The 18,547-nt window shown below is 45.3% G+C and overlaps 1 protein-coding gene across 8 annotated transcripts; it reads left to right on the top strand.

The window, feature by feature from the left end:
- The first annotated feature begins 265 nt into the window (after window positions 1–265).
- On the top strand, window positions 266–18,277 carry lpin2 (lipin 2). 8 transcript variants are annotated; one of them, XM_078099531.1, is made up of 21 exons: window positions 266–845; window positions 5,146–5,346; window positions 7,253–7,348; window positions 7,638–7,999; window positions 8,092–8,199; window positions 8,309–8,435; window positions 8,529–8,865; window positions 8,950–9,049; window positions 9,154–9,341; window positions 9,734–9,827; window positions 9,919–9,988; window positions 10,080–10,172; window positions 10,305–10,387; window positions 10,936–11,083; window positions 11,386–11,534; window positions 13,131–13,217; window positions 13,600–13,752; window positions 14,329–14,443; window positions 15,076–15,179; window positions 15,734–15,900; window positions 16,129–18,277. In XM_078099531.1, exons 2-20 carry the CDS (start codon window positions 5,155–5,157, stop codon window positions 15,876–15,878), a joined length of 2,751 nt encoding a protein of 916 aa, XP_077955657.1. In that variant the 5' UTR covers window positions 266–845; window positions 5,146–5,154; the 3' UTR covers window positions 15,879–15,900; window positions 16,129–18,277. The 8 variants fall into 8 exon arrangements, with proteins under 8 accessions (XP_077955657.1, XP_077955655.1, XP_077955654.1 ...); XM_078099529.1 differs by having other exon boundaries at window positions 314–845; window positions 7,635–7,999; XM_078099528.1 differs by lacking the exon at window positions 266–845 and adding an exon at window positions 2,741–3,093.
- Window positions 18,278–18,547: the final 270 nt, after the last annotated feature.

The raw sequence follows: 18,547 nt of genomic DNA, 5'->3' as shown, positions 1-18,547 counted from the left end.
AGTTGAATACAATAGCAACTTCCAGGTAAAAAGCTGTGCACCACGGTGGGGCTGTTTGCCTTGTTAATAAGTTAACATAGCAGTCTTTTCCCTTCAGGGCCTTGTAATGAAGGTGCACGCGTGCTTTAGAGACCTCTGCCTTTGTCGTTTCCCATAATAGAAGTTCATTTATTGAGAAAAATGCCCTCATTAGAGTTAAGATAATTCAATTTGCAGCAAGCCCGGGAGTTAGGGGGCTTAATAATGGCGAGAATTAGAGAACAGCTGGACGCAGCGTGGCCTCTCGTGCCATTCTTCATCACGGCTGCACGGAGGGGGGTCGCGTGCTCTGCAAGGGGGCGATAACGAGTCGCGTCAGGCGTTTCTCTGAGGTCACCTCTCAACCCGCAACGTGTCACCCCGCTCGTGTGACACCTGTCAATAGACGTCCTCGCGACCGGGCCGCAACCGCTCCAACCGGGGGGACCGTGTTACTCAGAAAACGATGGAGCGCGAGGTTCCACAACGGCAACGGCGCGGTGCGGCGTTAATTTGACCCCGGATAGACGAGTCACAGCAGCTGTGTGTGTGTGTGTGTGTGTGTGTGTGTGTGTGTGTGTGTGTGTGTGTGTGTGTTTATCAGTCAGCGCGCCGCCAACCGTGCGGCTCTCCCCGTCCCATCGACCTCAGCTCTCCCCTTGCTGGTTTCAAACCAGTCCGTTCGCGGTGGTCCCGGGGCACGGCACGGCACGGCGCGGCGCGCACACGTCAGGAGACTTCCGAGGAGTTCCACGGTCACCGACATGTGGACTCGCTGAAGACGACGTCCCTTCGTCGGCCCGGATCCCGCTGGAGCGACCGAGAAGGTGAGAGGAGGGGGTCGGATGGTTTTCTCACGGTAACGTTACCGTCAGCTAACGTTAGCTAGCCGGGGGGGGCTAACATTTATCATCCCTGTAGCCACGGCGGGTTTAACTTGATTCAACCCGGGGATTTAGCTTGGACATGAATTCACACTCGTCGCGTTCGCGGGGTCACGCGAGCGTCCCCCCCCCCCATTAATGTTACAAAACGGGGGGGGGGGGGGGACCGGCCGTTAGCAGCGGCTCGCGCCTGTTACCGTTTGCCGTTAACGGGAACCCCGCGGTAACGTCACCGCTAAAGCTAGCCGCGGGTGGAGGCGAACGGCTAAGCCGAGCCGACCTCCATTCATCGCCCCCCCCCCCCCCCCGCCGCTGTCGACAGTTCCTGCCCCGCTGTTTGTTACCGCCACCATTACGACATTTAACAGCCTCGTCTTTTTGCTTTCCGTCCGCTTAGCGTAGCGACGCTCGTGTAACGTTGGCAGCGTTAATCCCCCAAAACGAGCGTTGGTTTTAGCCGCAGAAAACACTGCGAAACGCTGCTAGCTTGCGTGTTGTTTTGTTTTGTTTAGTTCTCGTTCGGTTAAAGTGTCGCTGACTCGTGAGGCCCGGCTGCCAAAAACACCTGCCTGTCCGGTGCTGCACACAACACAAGACAATTGGCAAACTAAAACCAGTTTTTTTTTAAGGAGGTCAAGGTAAATATCTTTCCCAGCCATTTAATGTAATTCACCATGTAATGCGAGCTTGTCCCACACTGATACTGTAGTCTGTCACTCCCTTCTGGTCCAGGATGACCTTCCATAACCCCAAACCTGAATTATCAGCATTTGCCTCCTCTGTTTCTACAAATACTGCAGCTCTGGCAGCTTCTAGAATCCACTGAAGGAAAACAAGAACCATGCAGCGCTTTTGGCTTCTTCTTTCCGACCGCATAATGTGTAAATACAAAAGCCGGCTCTGTCTGGTGGCTGTTACTTTACTTGAGGCTTGTGTTCCACACATAGCAAGTAGGCTCATTTTAGGGTCAGTTCGGTGTAAGTGAACCTTGTGCTGGTTGTTCCGCTCAAGACACGTTCTTCCGTTTTAAGCAAATGTGCACTTGAACAAATGTATATTGTGAAATACACTAGCACCACGATGCAATTCTTAATATCTACATGCACAGCAAGCATTTTAATGAAGGCAAGGGCTCTCTAAGAGGAAATAATTTGTGTTATTTCTCATGGCTCTTCTCAAATATTTAAACAAAGCTGATCCTGGCACAGTGGGTGGATGAACCAGCAGCCTTTCACCCACTAGGCCTGTGTGTTTTGTTACTGTTGACAAAAGGCTAATCATATGGCACAGTGGGGGTGAGGCCCTTTTGGACGCATTTTCACCGCGGCATTAATTTAGAAGTTAAACCAGGCCGGCGAATGCTGGAAGACGGACCAGCGGCAACCTCCCGTTGAGAGGGGGAAAAAAAAAGCATGTTTTGTTTTGTCGTTGCACGGACTACAGTGCCACCAGTCTACTCAATCTATATGTAATGAATAATGGAGACTATTCCCCATAGAGATTATCCCTTTTGGTTTTTCCAGACCTTTCACTTGTTGCCTTTTTGCGATCACGTGTCCGGGCGGCTGTCAAAAAGTTCAACAAAGCTGACTCCTGCAGCCAATCTGCCGTTTGATTAGTCACGCACTATAACAGGCACACGGGGCAACGATCGCACCGTACATGTGACTGACTGTGCAAGACTGTCACACTGCAGAGTTCTGCTTGCCCCCCCCCCCTCGTGTCCCCCCTCCTGTCTCCCCTACTGTCCCCCCTCCTGAGCTTGCACTCTTATCAGGGAAAAACATTGAGTCGCCGTTTACAGGAATTCACGCTCCCTTATCGGCGTAACTCCGCCACCTTAAAGAGGCCTTCCCATTGGCTGGAGCCGCTGTGTCCTGTCACCTGACTGGATCGAGCAGGTCTTGTAAGGAATGGCCCATATGAAGGATTAATAAGTTTACGACAGGCGTTGCGCAATCGCGCAAGATAGCGGTGTGCCGGTATTTACCCTTGTGAGGGTTGCTGCAGCGTGATCAGGTGGGATTCGTCTGAGATCAGATTCAGTATGGCAGGAAGGCTCTATCATCGTAAGCTGAGGGAGGAAAGCGTTTTTGGTAATGGAGTTTCCTGAGGTGGTCTAAGCAGGAGCCCGGCGGCCGTACCGGCTGTGATGAAGAGACAGAGATCCTGGGGGGACGTGGAGCTCCTGGTAAGCAACACAGACGACAATACAGACCACAGCGAACAGGATGAGTCGTCCTCCCTGAAGTTGTCTTGGTCCCTGGTGAGTCGGCGCTGACAGCCTTCGCCTGATGCTCCAGGGCCTTCTATGCTGTTAGACATCCGGTACGGTGGGGTTTGCTTTGGCAGGTTGCCTGGATTTATTGCCTTATTATGGTGACCAAGCCTAGTGGCGTGATACCACAGGAATTGTTTCAGGACTCCATTCATAGCTGTTTGTTTCTGGGTTATGAAGTCGGGCGGGAAAGTGATTAAGTCTTTTTTTATTTTGTATTTAATCAGCTAGTCATTTCTTATGTTAATACCAAACCTGTCCAGTGTAGTTTGTGGTCCTACTTACAAAAGTGTTGTGTGCTGAGTTGCTACTGAAAGAAGGAAAAGACAATCGGTAGCAGCAGGTGAGCACGTTCGTCTAAGTGACTTTGTTCTAGATAACTGAGTTAAGTGGCGCCTTTCTGGACAGCTCCTGTTTTCGATGTAGAATATTCCGTTATATAAACTTTTGATGGGTATTTGGAGCCTTTTTGTGGAGTTCTGGCCACGAGGACAGAAGCCGTGCTCTTGCTGCACCTACAATGGGACTTTCTGTGCTGTCAAAATAAAAGTGAAAGCATATCAAACGGAACAAAAACATGTGAATATTAATAGTGGCACATGGAAATTATGTTGACCATGTTGGAGTTCTCTGGTCGCTCTCAGATTAAAGGCTTTATCTATGTATTATTATTATAGCGCCATCTACTTGGTCGATGCCTTTTTGAGTAACTTTTGGTGTGCCATCTATTATGATGAAACTAGAACAACGCTTTGGACCACTGTGACGTTTGACTTTGTGTAAAAACACTGCCTTTGTTTCAGGGATGTGATTGCTATTTAGTGTTTAACCTACAATTACATTAGGGTGGCGCAGTGCCAGATCACAAGTCATTTAAGGTACTTTTCCTATACAACAGGTTTATAACTTTGATTTAAATTACATTATCTTTTTGTTGTTAAAACATGGAGGAAATTCTCAGTCATTTTATTTCTATCCATTCATTAAATTACTGTGGTTAAACATTATTTTTCCAAATTCCGTAACTGCACCCTTTCACAAATGCCCCTATTCTCTACCCTGCGTCTCCCCCTACAGCCAGACTGAGGACAAAAGGTCAGCAGAACGCGGCAACATTTCATGTTGCATAAAGCCGATGAAGTCAACATGTTCTCGAGCGGCGCTGCACTAGACCCTGACCTGAACAAACCCAGATCATGTTTGCTAGGCAATGGTCCCACACGCTGTGCTGTACGCAGTGCACTGAAATGACTGCAAATAAACTGTTCAGTATCGAGGTGGGGGGGGAAGGCCGCAGAGTTTGTGTGATTAACCGAGGCTCGTGTGGATTTCTTTTTTTTTTTTTTTCGTTGATTTAGTAGATTGTGTACTGTTTGAAAACCAATCCTCAGTCCAATCTTAGAAACTGCTTCCCCCGCGCAACAACAGACGCTTTGAGTGAATATTAGGGTCAATCCCAGTCCATCTAATTATAGCCGTGGGACTTGGTCTTTTAGTTCTGTATTTGAAAGCAGGAAGTCCGTTGCTTCCATTGCAAAAGGGCAGCGGGAACTCGCTGTGTGAGGTCTCTTCATTGTTTCAGCCCAGCTTTCAGAACCTCCTCCCCCCCACCCACTCCCTGTCTCGCTGTCCCACACGAACAACAGTTTGTGTGGGACAGCGAGACAGGGTGACAGTTGCACTCCGGCAGTCTGTACACGAGTCAGGAGATAACAGAGCCGGCAGAGAGGGAACTGGGAACTGTCCCGACTGTTCCCACGAGAACATACTTAAAAAGAAGAGACGCCACTGGATGGACTGAGTACGTGCTGAGCCAAGTGGAGGACCGTTCCATTGCACCGCTTGCATGAACCCAAACTCTCTTCCTCTTTAGTTCGGCTGAACGGTACTTCTTCAACCTGTATACCCCCCCCCGCCCCCCCCTCAACTCCGCTAACGTTGTGTTCCCCCCCCCTCTTCGTCCAGGCCAACACCATGAACTACGTGGGCCAGCTGGCAGGCCAGGTGCTGGTAACCGTCAAAGAGCTGTACAAGGGCATCAATCAGGCCACTCTGTCGGGCTGCATTGATGTTGTGGTGGTTCGCCAGAGAGACGGCACCTACCAGTGCTCGCCGTTCCACGTGCGCTTCGGTAAGCTGGGAGTGCTTCGCTCCAAAGAGAAAGTGGTAAGTTTTCGGAAACGTGTTTGGTGTTTCTCACTGACTGTTTGAAGTCATGTCATTTATTAAATTGCTCTTATATCAAGACACGTCAAGTAGAGATGGTTTTGTTTCCCTTTTGAAGAACACTTTGATTATGCTGTATTTATACACACTATTCAAGATGACGTTGAGTTAATATCAGCTGTTATTAGTATTCTGGGCCCATAACATTTTTCCTCGAGCAAAGTAGACTTAATGTAAGTTCTGATTCATAATCTGTATAACATTTGAATGAAAAGGGGTTTTACTGAATATAGAGTGCCTCATTTACAGGGCCAGCTTACCCATTCACACGGGCCTCTGCAGAAATGGGTCGTTCATTCTGGGAAATGTGGGTTCCGCTTGTAGAACACGCATGGGATGTTCTGTGATTTTCTCCCTTTTGACCTGATTACATGTGTTCTCAGCTTGGAACACAGATTCAATTGATTCCAGTACTCAACTGAAAAGGTGTCATTTTTGTGCCACTTTTGTGTTCGCCTAGTTGTGTTGGGAGAGTAAGTTATAAAGCCTGTTTTGATGTTACAAGTAAATCTAGAGCTGTATATCCAAGTGCTTAGTTGCGGATAAAATATAATACATTTTAATTGAACCACTATCAAAGGTTGAACCTTCCCTCTGACTTGCTAATGGCGGTCTCTGACTAATTACTCATTGCTTAGTTACTTACCTGAGGATCAGAGTGGGTGATGATTTGCGGGCCATTGACGCTGTCTCACCACCTACCCAGAATGCTCATGGGCTTGCAGGGAGAACTGAATGGTTCCTATGGCAACAGCTCTACAACTTGAATGTGTGGGAGAGGGCGGAAACGTGCAGAAGGCCTCCACATGAGGGGTGTTATGTAACCGTTATGTATGTGTCCTGGAGAGCCCTTATCAGATACTTATGGCTGCTTCTGAAAGAAAATGATCATCCTTATTTTTATACATAAAGTGTTCATGATTAGTCATGGTTCTTTGTAATGACATTTTAGTTTCCTAGCCAAACACTAATTATTTAATATATTTTGAAGCACTGTTTGATTCTTAAAACATTTGGAATAATGGGAAAATAAGTCAGTTATGCAAAAGTTGTTATTTTCCTCCGTTCTTCTGGTTAGAAGTGAACTCAAAAGTTCCCCAAAACCCAATTCTATGCCTTTTGAACGTCTGACGGCAGCCATTGCCTCCAGTAATCCAGCCTGCGGATTGTAAATCCACAACTCAGCCTTGAAGCTCAGTGAATGTAACCTGTCCCCACCGGCTGTGACAGGTTGGAGAGAAATCTCATTTATTCTGGCTCATTATGAATAGGCCATTGAAATTCCCAGCCATCACTCTCCATACATGCATTAATTCCCCTTCGCAACACTGTTGGGTGCAAATTTAAAAAAAGAAAAAGCTACTATTCCAAAGTGTGCGCGTGCGTGTGTGTGTGTGTGTGTGTGTGTGTGGCTTGAAATGGAAGATGTCTGTCAGTTTGGTGAGAATTAATATTGATGATTTGGTTTCAGGTTGTCAGAGTGAGCTGAGCACTTGAGTCAGATTCTGAATTCTCTGTGGTCTCTGCCCGATGTGATCTGGCGTTTTCTTTTCCTGGTTGTGTTTCTGAATGGTAATGGATTCACTGGGGGTTCACATGCCCGGCCAACATAAATGTGCCTGCTGTATTGGCAGGGTTGACTGATTGCAATCCCAGAGGACCCATCGGGCTCAGCTTTGTAAAGCTCTGGGAGAAAGATCTCGAAGTAGCTAAAATGGGGCCCGAAGTGTTGTCTTTGAAAGTAACAAGGAAGGAAAGGACAACACCATTTTCAGTGTCCGCTTTATGATTTGGATTTTCTAATAAAACATAATTGCATTGCTTTTATCTTGTCAATCTCTTACAGATCGACATTGAAGTAAATGGAGAGCCGGTAGAGCTGCACATGAAGCTTGGTGACAATGGAGAGGCCTTTTTCGTCCAGGAGGCGGAGCAGCTGAATGTAAGTACCAATCTAACCAGCCTGCTATTTTTATTTTTTTAATAGTTAAATTGAAAAAAAATCTAGTGCGGTTAATAAGACTAACCTAATTTTACATTGGAAGTCACAACCTTGTTTAGTGTTTGTGTCTACCCGTCAACATTGCCAACATTATTCAGCGCCATTCGATGGAGAAGCCAAACTACTGTTTGATACTTTTGGAATAGGGAAAAAGTAGTTCCTGTTCTAGTGGAATTCAGTCATAGGCTAACAAACCGACTTCCATTGATCCTCATTGATGCCTCAGCAGATTGTCCCTGCCCACCTGGCCACCTCCCCAATCCCCACCGAGAGTCACCTGTTCTGGATGTCAGAAGTTGAGCACCGGGCACTGAAAGATCTGGGGGATGACCCCGCTGACCAAGAGGACCCGCCGGAGCCTCCTGCTCCGAGCATCGCGGGCACTAAAAAGAAGAAGAAACGGAGGAGGAAGCACAAAGGGGACCCCCGGAGGGAGGAGCTGACCCCGCCAATGTCTGTCACCACTGGGAACGCTATTGCTGCTAACGCACCTGCTGCTACGACTGCTGCTATGTCCAGCTCAGGGCAAAACGAAGAAATCTTTGAGATGGACATGAGCTCTGATGAGGAAGCTGCAGCACATGTGTCCAGGTAGGTTCAGGGTCAATGCTCGCTGTTGTAGCAGAGATCAGCTTTAGTAAACATTTGTTAATCATTAACGGCATGTTTCGCTCTGTAATTAGGTCGCCGTCCATCACAACAATGCGAGATATTGACCCCAAATTACCCGCAGCAAGACACAACCCTGATGGGTATCCGATGTCCGATGGGGACTGGCCGTCAAATGACAGGTATGTGTCGATAAGAAGGCGGAGCCATCAGCAAGGATGTGACGGAGACGCGTAAACAGAATATCTCATCGATTGTTTGTTTGGATTATTTGTTGTACTCTCCCTTTAGTCACGGCTTGTCTCAGGCCTTTTCCCCAAAGAGTGACTCTGAGCTGATGGTCAGGCCCTCAGAGAGTTTGCTCCGAGCGGAGTCCCACATGCAGTGGACCTGGGGGGAGTTTCCAGAAACAACCAGGGTAAGCCCCCCCTCTCCAATAAGCTTGCAATGCAGATAGGTCTCACTCTATTCTCCTCTTGGTAACTTTTTCTACTTGTTATCCAAAATCCAGATCACCAAAAAAGACAGACCAGAGCTTCTAAAGACCGTGACCATCACCCCGTCGGAGAGCACACACTTCCGCGTAATCCTCAGCTCCGAGGCCATGGAGAACGAGACTGAGCTGGAAAGGGGAAGTGGCGCCGCCTCCTCATTTAGTACCATTGTCAAGCCTGAGCCACGCACCCCTGTGGCCCCTGTAACTGCACTGATGCCGCTCCCTTCGGTCGGTGCCATAGCCTCAGGGAGTCCTCTGACGTCCACAGAGTCCCTGGATGTGCTGCCACCAAATGTGGCAACCTCCACCCCGTCCGGCGGCCAACCGTGCGATTCACCCTCCAAGAAGAAAGGTGTGGTTTGGTGGCCCCTTTTTTCACTCGTCTCCTGGTTAGCCGTGGGAATTAACGTATAAATACTTCTGTTGTTGGACGCAGGTGTCCCAAAGCGGAGCCAGCATCAGGGTCCTGAGGACATCTACCTGGATGACCTGAATGTACTCGAGCCTGATGTCGCCGCCAGATATTTTCCGAAGAGGTTAGATTATGAAAGAGGCGCCTGATTGTGTCACCGCCCGACGTGTTTTGATTTTAAAATTGAAGGACAAAGCATCGTGACGTGTTGTTCTGTCGTTGCCGCAGTGAGTTTGAGGCGGCGACGAAGCACTGGATGGACTCTGAGATGCACTCCGGTTCACAGTCGCCGCAGTCGGTGGGCAGTGCAGCAGCTGACAGCGGGACCGAGTGTCTTTCTGACTCAGCTGGTGACCTCCCCGACGTCACTCTCTCGCTGTGCGGAGGCCTCACTGAAAATGCTGAAATATCCAAAGGTACACTAGAATAGGCTCTCATAAAAAATGTAGACTAAAGTGCACTTTGATGCTACACAGAAAGTTAACCTCAGCCAGCAGAGATGACCTGCATTTGTTCTGCAACTACAAAGTTACCTCACTTTATTGGCGGCATAACTATAACAATGCTGGTGCCCACATGGCCCCTTCGAGGCCACAATCGTCACTCTTAATGGGCATGAATAACAGCCCCTCCTTTCCCATCATACACTCTTCTGTTAGTTCTTTTTCAAAGCCGTCTGCTGATGTGGCTAATGGCAGAAAAAGGTAGTCCTGATCTCAGTGGCTTTAAGTAAGCTCATGCGGCTCACCGCCACTGACCTTTCATCCGCTGACTTTAATTAATGCTCCACTCCCTTCTGTCTTTGCAGAAAGGTTCATGGAACATATCATCACCTATCTCGAATTTGCAGAAAATCCAGCGATTATAGATAACCCTAACCTCGTAGTAAAGATGGGAAATAGGTAAGTAATCCTATATACTTTTTTTTTTTTATTCATGTGAAATATACATTTGTGGTGAATGCCTTCTTTTAAACAACACCCCTTTTCTCAGATATTATAATTGGACGCTCGCTGCACCCTTGATTTTAAGTCTCCAAGCATTTCAGAAGAACTTACCCAAGGTAACTGATGTTTGTTTTCAGTTCCATTTGTTGTCATTACACAAGGAACACTGCAACCTGTAACAAGCTCTTTGATAACGGTTTGTTCTAGGCTACAGAGGAGGCCTGGGTGAAGGAGAAAATGCCAAAGAAGTCGGGCCGCTGGTGGTTCTGGCGAAAAAGGGCAGATAGTACAATCAAGCAGGTGCGAAAGTTTCCATTAGTACTAAAGACTGCAAATCTATCACTTTTATTCCTTTTGTACCGGTCACATCCACATGTATGGTCTTTTAGATTCACTTTGTGTCTTGGGATATTTCCCCCTTTTCTCTTCCAGTCAGAGACCAAGCTTGAAACCAAGGAGGAGTGTCAACTGGATGAGGAAGGACCCTCCATGACTCAGGAGAAACTCCCCATGCCGTAAGTGGCACTAATGTTGATCCTCACCTGAGTCAGTGAGTTCAGTGACATGTTGAACTCTTGTAATTACAAATTCCAAGCTCTATAATTTTTTTTTTTTATGGCGCCTTGGCATGATCGCTTTATGTCCGTGGTTTGAATTCAATAAACAAAGGTGTTTATTGAATTAAACAAAGGTGTTTTTTGCTCGGTTTGTAATTTATGAGCTCCAAATGTTATACCAAATATAATCCAATTGTATCGGAACATATGCAAGCAAACCTTAACAGTCATAAACTTTTCCTGCACTGCGTTATTTGTCTTGTTGTCCATTGTGTCCTTGTCCAATGCACCAACGGCTATGCCAAATTCCTTGTATGTCAAACATACTTATACTTATGCAATAAATGTTCATGATTCCTGAAACATTCGTTCAGATAGGTAGATAGGAACAACGTTCACTGGCAGCCTCATTTTTATATGTAAAACATATAATATTTTAACACTTTTTTAAGCAATTTATCTAAATGCTGTAGAAAATAACACTGGTTCTTGTTGTTTCCCTGCAGGCTTAAGGCGGGAGACTCGTCCAGTGATGAAGAGGCCAAGGAAGTGAGCGCTGCATCTTGTCAGGAGAGACTGCAGCCGGTCGATGGCCAGCACCACCCGAGCCAACACGCCTACAGGAAGTCCCTCCGCCTCTCCTCTGATCAGATTGTAAGCACATTCTTTAACGTGTTTTCCCTAAGATTATCTTTATTTCATGGTTAAATTTTGAAATCATATATGGCTAATTTTCAGAATGGATTGCTCACATTACAAAGATGTGTGTGTATATATAACTTAATTTAGTTTCCTTTGCTGTAGATTAGCACTCCCTCTGCTGGCTAGCTATGAAGTCTATAGTGTTTTCCCAATTTACAGTCTGTAGGGGGCGCTAAAGACCAGTATAAGGTCATTTGTAAGTAATACCCCTACGGGCCTCCCAGATGTTTTAAAAGTGTTCCTTGTGTTACCAGGCCAGTCTGAAACTGAAAGAAGGACCCAACGATGTGACGTTTAGCATCACCACCCAATACCAGGGCACCTGCCGCTGCGAGGGCACAATCTACCTGTGGAACTGGGACGACCGAGTCATTATCTCCGACATTGATGGCACCATCACCAAGTACGTGTCTCCAAGTCACAGCAACCGCCTCCTAACCCCGTGGCTTTAATGAGACGGGAGTGAACGACACAATAAATAACAATGCTATTATTTCAAAGCTTGACATTATCCAGGGCTCATCAGTTCTCCACCGCTCCTTATAACAGCTTATTGTGTGCTCACGATATACTGAATGAATGTATAAATATCATGTATGGGCATATACGTGTTGAATAATCAGCCCGTTTCTCATACTGATGATACATTTTTTTTTTTGTTTCGTGACCAGTAAGCATCCGTATTGCAAGAAAGAAAGAAAGTCAGTTGAGTTAATAAGGCAGCGTCTGCAGAGGTGCAATGCTATTTTTATTCCCTCATGTCTATAAACTGCCCACATACTGTGAAATAATTCTCTGAAGCAAATCAATCTACTGCTGTGCACGGGGAAGTCAGTGAAACCTATTTTAGCCACATCTGCCTACATCACTACCATTTAGAGTATTCGTTTACTGTTTTACGTAGTTTTCAAAGTCTTTTGCAAACGAGGAAGCAACGCCGTTATCAATACTTTCATCAAAGGGTGTGAATGTGTTGCCCCCGTTCTCCGCAGTCCTTTGCTTCTACTCTGTGGTTTAACTGCAGGTAAACCACCAACTGTGGATGAGTACCTCATTCAACTTTACTTCAAAAACTCACCCCCCTCTTTATCCATTGTTGTGCAATAACTAGATTATTAAAAGATGATGAATTAGTTTTACTTCAAATTTAATTTTCCTTCATATACGGCTTTTTGTGCCGTATACTCTGCAACCTCATTGACACGGACTAATTCAAGTCCTTCTCAAATACCAGATTTCAACTCCATAATCCATCTTTATGCCTGTTAATCTTTTTAATTAGGAGCCTAGATCGGCCATAGCCTATCGGCTTAAGCCTCTAGGTCTAAGGGGTATTTTCTGTTCCGGTGCAGCCAGCAGGTCATTTCACCAATGAAATTATTAGAAGGTGGCTGGTGAGTTCCACCTTATTTACTCTGCACACTGAGAGCTTTGAACCAAATACTGCTCAAACACAACCGCTCAGGAACACAAACGGAAACCGGAATGTTTCGGTATCAGTTTGTGAAGTTTAAATTGAAGTTAGCTCCATCTTTTTTGAACCAAGTCTGGTGTGTGTCTGCCTGACAAAATGTCTGAGGTTCATAGGTGGTCAACATCAAACGGGTCCACATTGACTGAAGCTTATTACCTCAGGGGCCCTTTAGGCCAGCCTGACATGTGATCTTCCTTTAGCAACAGGGTGGCGAGCGAACTATAATGAGCTCATTTACATTTGAGTCTATAGGCACACAGGTATAAAATGTGGTTGAGACGGTGCCCGCCAAATGAGCCTGTGGACCTAATTAGCAGAGCCCAGTCCATAGTATTCTGTGTATGATGAAGTGGAATGTTTTTATTTGACCTTCTCCGACAAGTCTGTACCACTGATCTACGGTTCCTTGCTTTCGCTGAATTTTTGTTACTTTACAACTGCTGTGATTTTGTTTCTCAGTGAATCGCCTGGAAGATACTGATACGTCTAATATCTAATATTCCTTTTTTCTTTTACATATTTTAGGTCTGATGTATTTGGTCAGATCCTGCCACAGCTGGGGAAGGACTGGACCCACCAGGGCATTGCCAAGCTCTACCACTCTGTAGCGGAGTAAGTGCACAACAACACTGATTAATCGCAGAGGACGGATCAACACTCAGCATTGTGGTCAGCATTGTCTGAGTTGGATTCCCAGTAGTCTCTGTGGGTGGTTGATATTTTCTTGCAGTGTTTGCGTAGGGTGCTTTTAAGGTCAATGAATCAAGACCGACTTTATTATTATCAAACGGATCTGTCTTTGCTATAGTCACGCTGACAACATAAAAACTCTGTAGTGACCTTTAGTAGCTGTCACAATAGAAGTAAACTTTTCATTGAATTGACGTGTCATCGTGACTGGAGTGGTTAACTCTGTCGTCGCTTTCTTACTAAGTGCTACTGGTGTTGACAATGGAACAACTGTTAATGAGCACCGCGCTCTGTCCCCTGGCAGGAACGGCTACAAGTTCCTGTACTGCTCAGCTCGCGCTATTGGCATGGCGGACATGACGAGAGGTTACCTGCAGTGGGTCAATGATGGAGGCACTATTCTACCCAGAGGACCTCTCATGCTGTCTCCCAGCAGCCTCTTCTCTGCCTTCCACAGGTACAAGAGCATCTAAGCATTTCAATGGCTTCCATTTCCCATCTAATGAAGCTAAATAGGTTCCGTACATTTAATCTTCCTTTTAACATATTTTTCTCAACTCAAAATATAATCCTTTTTGTCTGAAAACTTCATTTTTCTTTTTCATTTTTCTTTCAAGTTTGTCTCCAAATCCTCAACTCAAACTTGTTAATTATTAACTCAAGGTGTGATCTGTGTTTGTAGCCTTGCCATAGGCTATTATAAATTTACAGTATATGTATCTCCCTACTTTCTCTTGGCTTTAGTTTTCTTCATTTGTGTCGTCAGACAGGTAGAGCTGCCATGGCGATGCCATTTGATGGACTATTGACATGTTTATTAATTCGCTAGTTAGACTTCCGAGAAGTACCTGGTTTGCACTTAGCACAAAGCTGTGGGTGCATTTGAGATGCATGTGGAGAAAGGGTTCAATGTCAGGTGTGAACTGACACAGAAAGAAAAGCATTTGACAAAGTGAGCTCTCATTGAGAAGTGACATCTGGTGAGGACCTGCGTAATGTGTGTCGCTCTAATCAAACCGTCTGTTTCCTTCAGGGAGGTCATTGAGAAGAAACCAGAGATCTTCAAGATTGAATGCCTTACAGATATCAAGAACCTGTTCCAGCATAACAAGCAGCCATTCTACGCCGCCTTTGGGAATAGAGCTAATGTGAGTTAATGACCGTTTGAAGATGTCAGACTCTCTGACAGCGCGATGTAGAGTCGACGCAGACATGATGTACTGCAAGATCAACGAGACACGTTGACTATCAATTAGCAGACACACACACACACACACACGTGAAATCAGCCCTGGGCTGAAGCTGAGGTCACTGGCGGAGTTTAGTCCCATGTGACATCGTCTGTAGAAAAGCGCTCAAGCCGGGCACAGCATCCCATCATCAGCTGCATCAACACCAACACCCAGCACCGGGTCCGTCTGTTCCCAACGCTACCAGAGGAAAGAAAACAAAATGGAACAAGCACACAGTCTTTCACTTGGCCATCAAAACATTTTCCAGTTACAAATATTGCCATGAGCTAGAACAGAAACATGAAATCTGTGACTTAATGTTATTACGGCATGTCTGTGTTTTTATGTGGCAAAGCAACTGTCCGAAATGACATGTTTCAAGATGACTCTTCAAGGCCCAGTTGCTCATTTGCATCATATCACATATCATGTAAAAGTTAGTTTTATCTAAGAAGTAGATATGCATTTTAGTGTGATTTTAATTTTATTTTTTTTAACTAATAACTAATATTATTTTTTAATATATTTTTTATATTTTTCATATGCAGGATGTGTTTGCCTATAAGGAAGTGGGAGTTCCAGTGTGTCGGATCTTCACAGTGAATCCCAAGGGGGAGCTGATCCAGGAGCAGACCAAGGGCAACAAGTCCTCGTAAGTACATAAACAGACTGAAGAGATCCTCAATGGAAAGGATCCAACATCGGCACAGCAAGAAAATGGGACGGAAAACTCGCCACTCAACAGGACTCATTGTAATATTTAATATCAGACAAGTTAAAATTACCTCAGACCCCAGAAAGATCTATATTGAAACTGCATGAATGCAAGATGGTTTATGGAGCTTTTTGATGTCAAATTGTTTCTAGCCTCTACATTTGATGGAGACCAAAACGGAGCTAAAGGAAGAGTGAATCAACAGGAATATAATTCCCCATATGAATGTTTTTCAGCATCTGGTTGATGTTTAAATGCAGTTTGCTAACAGATACATAAAATAACGTGATATATGTCAGCGCCGTGTTCAGCACTAATATACAAATGTTAACAAAAATCTACTATACTAAAAACCTTCCTAAAAAGTCACTGCCTGCTTCATTTGTTGCAGTTCTTGCTCATCATTTAATCGCTCATTATCAATATTTAAAGTCCCCCCCTGTCCGTCTGTACTTTTCCCTTCTATTCTAACCTCGTCTTTCCCCCCACAGGTACGGCAGGCTGAGTGAGCTGGTGGAGCACGTGTTCCCTCTGTTGAGCAAAGAGCAGAACGAGGCCTTTGTCCTGCCGGAGTTCAGCTCTTTCTGTTACTGGAGACAGCCCATAGCAGACATCAACCCCGAAGAGATGCTCTGATGCAGCACATCTGGATAGCCAGGTGCATATAGTACTCAAACATGCTCACATCGTAACTGGGTTTGGACCATATTTCCAGAACAGTAAATCCAGATGAATAATCCAATGACTCGTTTATCCCTGTGAGGCGAGCGGCTAAATTATCATCTTCCCGCATGCCTGTGAGGGCATCCTAACCCAACGGGCACCATGAAGTACAAGTCGAAAGATCCGTGACTTATCGTTTCTCTCTGTGACTTCCTCTGAACAGCTTGGTCGCCATTCGCCATCAGGGACGCGACCGAAGCCCCACGCGAGGCATCCGCCCTTAGCATTGCGGTCCGAGCTGTGCAGCGGATATTTATTTTTCTTCAACTTTCAAAGCTATTATTAAAAAAAAAAAAGAAAAGAAAAGACCCACAGGGTAGGCATTCAACACCGGCCACGAGTCGTACACTGGCAATATTAAGCTGTGGCTGCGATGTCTGCCTACGCGCAGTTATCCAGTCTTCACTCTGTTCCAAAACATTAAGGACCACGAACCCTTCTGAAAGCTACTGCAGGTGCTCTGTTTTTGTTCCTGACTCTCGACTGCGGATTGACTGCCTGGTCGTTAGTGCACTGATTCCAGATCGCCATCGAGCGCTCTCGCCGTCCGTACTGAAGGCGTCACGCTGGTGTTAATAGTCAAGGTACCAGGGATTGTCAACAAGTGTGTGTGTGAAGATGCACCTTTACATGAGACTTAAGAAAATGAAGGCGCTTCGCTGTGTTTTTTGCCTCCAGATGTGTTGTTTTAAATTGATTATTCTGCTATCGGAGCTTTGGCGAATCAAGTGTTCAACGATGCAGTCATTATTTATGATAATTGGTATGTTTAAGTTATTGATTTCTATGCTGATGCCTTTTGCTTGTCTGAAAAGTCCTTTATCACCATGTGGACATACTTACCGGGTGGTATTTTGTGTGGTTCGTCATAAGTTAGCATAAGCACCTAACCGTAACTAGGACTCGTATGAGCTCTTATTTTTCAGATCTGTATCCCGTTTTCACAACGAGCCGTATTCCTTGTTTTACAGTGAAACTTTCAACGCGCGAGCTGCATCCACATTGCTCACAACGTTAGTATTCAAATGTGTGTAAATGTAAACGGTATCACTTGAGGTGGTGCTGTGAGCGAATCTACTGTGAGGGGGCTTGAAAATGAAACATTATTTTCCATTAGCGAGGTCCTCTGCAGGATGGCGTGTGTGCGTGTGAGAGAGAGATAACCGCATGCTGCTGGGGGTATCATAAATTCGACCTTCGCTTGCTTATGTTTCCACAGTTGCTTGACCAAGACTTTTCCAACGTACTTTGTCTGAGCTGCACCCATAGGGGCAACTCTGAGCACCTCTCGCTCACATGCACTTCACCGGAGGTCTTTGTAGACCAGAGTACGCAATCAATGCCGGGTGCATTCTCGTGTTTATGATGTGAGTGACCTTCTGACACCACAACATTGCAGCTATTCTAATGTCAATAACAGCAATTATTAAGAGTGTGTGTGTGTGTGTGTGTGTGTGACCCAGTGTCTCTCATTAGGAGGACCCCCCCCCCCTGGTTATTGTTTGGAGATGAACGGGACATACTTGAAGCTTTCTGGAAGCTTTCTGCTGGCATTCGGCACGCCGAGTCGCGGGATGAGACTCCTGATGTGCCGGCGCGCTGACACGGATCACACCTCCCGCACAAGCGTAACCACGTCGTGATAGTTTTTGCTATTGAGGATTAAACATCCGAAAAGAGTCCAAAACCATTAGATACAAAGAGCACAATTTACATCCAGATGGTCACTTTTATCGTCATTTCGCCAAAGGGTTTCCCGCTTCCCCTCTGTGGATCAGCTGTTTTTGTGACGATCCGAGATGCGTGTTTTGCGTTGATTTAATTTGCTTGTTCTCGACAAAGTTTGGTGAAGTCAAATCGATTTATATGTTATGATTTAACAAAATGAATTCCATTCTTTCTATGAAAGTAAAGCATCTCGTGTGGAAGAATCACACTTCGCTTCACTTATGATCGCGCTGTGTGTGTGTGTGTGTGTGTGTGTGTATGTGTTTGTCACTCGACTGCTGTGGAAAGCGATCCACTGTGTGTGCTGATCATCACATTCTTCTGTCTTTGATGCCTTATCTTTTTTTTTTCTTTTCTTATTCAGTGTAATGATCTTTTGTGTTTGTTTTTCGTTCTGTTTGGAGGTAATGCTTGCTATTTGATTGCGTCTGACCAACAGAAATACCTTCAGTTTATGCCGTTTGATTTGTATAGAAATGTGGTTTAAAGTATGTTTAAAGAACAAAATAAGTTGTAAGAGGAAAAGAAAATACACACCTAATGAAGCTAACAAATATTTGTATTGAATAAAGTTTCTAACTGAATACATTTTGTGTGCTGCACTTTATCTTGACTCTGGTCCAAAAAACCCACAGGCTACATATGTTTACATACATAAACCGTTATTACAGTTCAAATACCTCCGGTCAATGCAAATGTATTTGTTTTATTGAATAAAGCAACCAAATTACAGCCCACTGAATTGCTGTTATCTTTAAAGGGTAAAGAGAGGCTCAAGTGGAGGCTAAATACTACTTAACCGCTTGAATATTTTAATTCTCATGAGTGATTTTAATCCACATCCACTTCAGATA

This window comes from Gasterosteus aculeatus, chromosome 3 (genome assembly GCF_964276395.1).
Source record: "Gasterosteus aculeatus chromosome 3, fGasAcu3.hap1.1, whole genome shotgun sequence".
Classification (NCBI taxonomy): domain Eukaryota; kingdom Metazoa; phylum Chordata; class Actinopteri; order Perciformes; family Gasterosteidae; genus Gasterosteus; species Gasterosteus aculeatus.
This window is presented reverse-complemented; position numbering and strand designations above follow the sequence as displayed.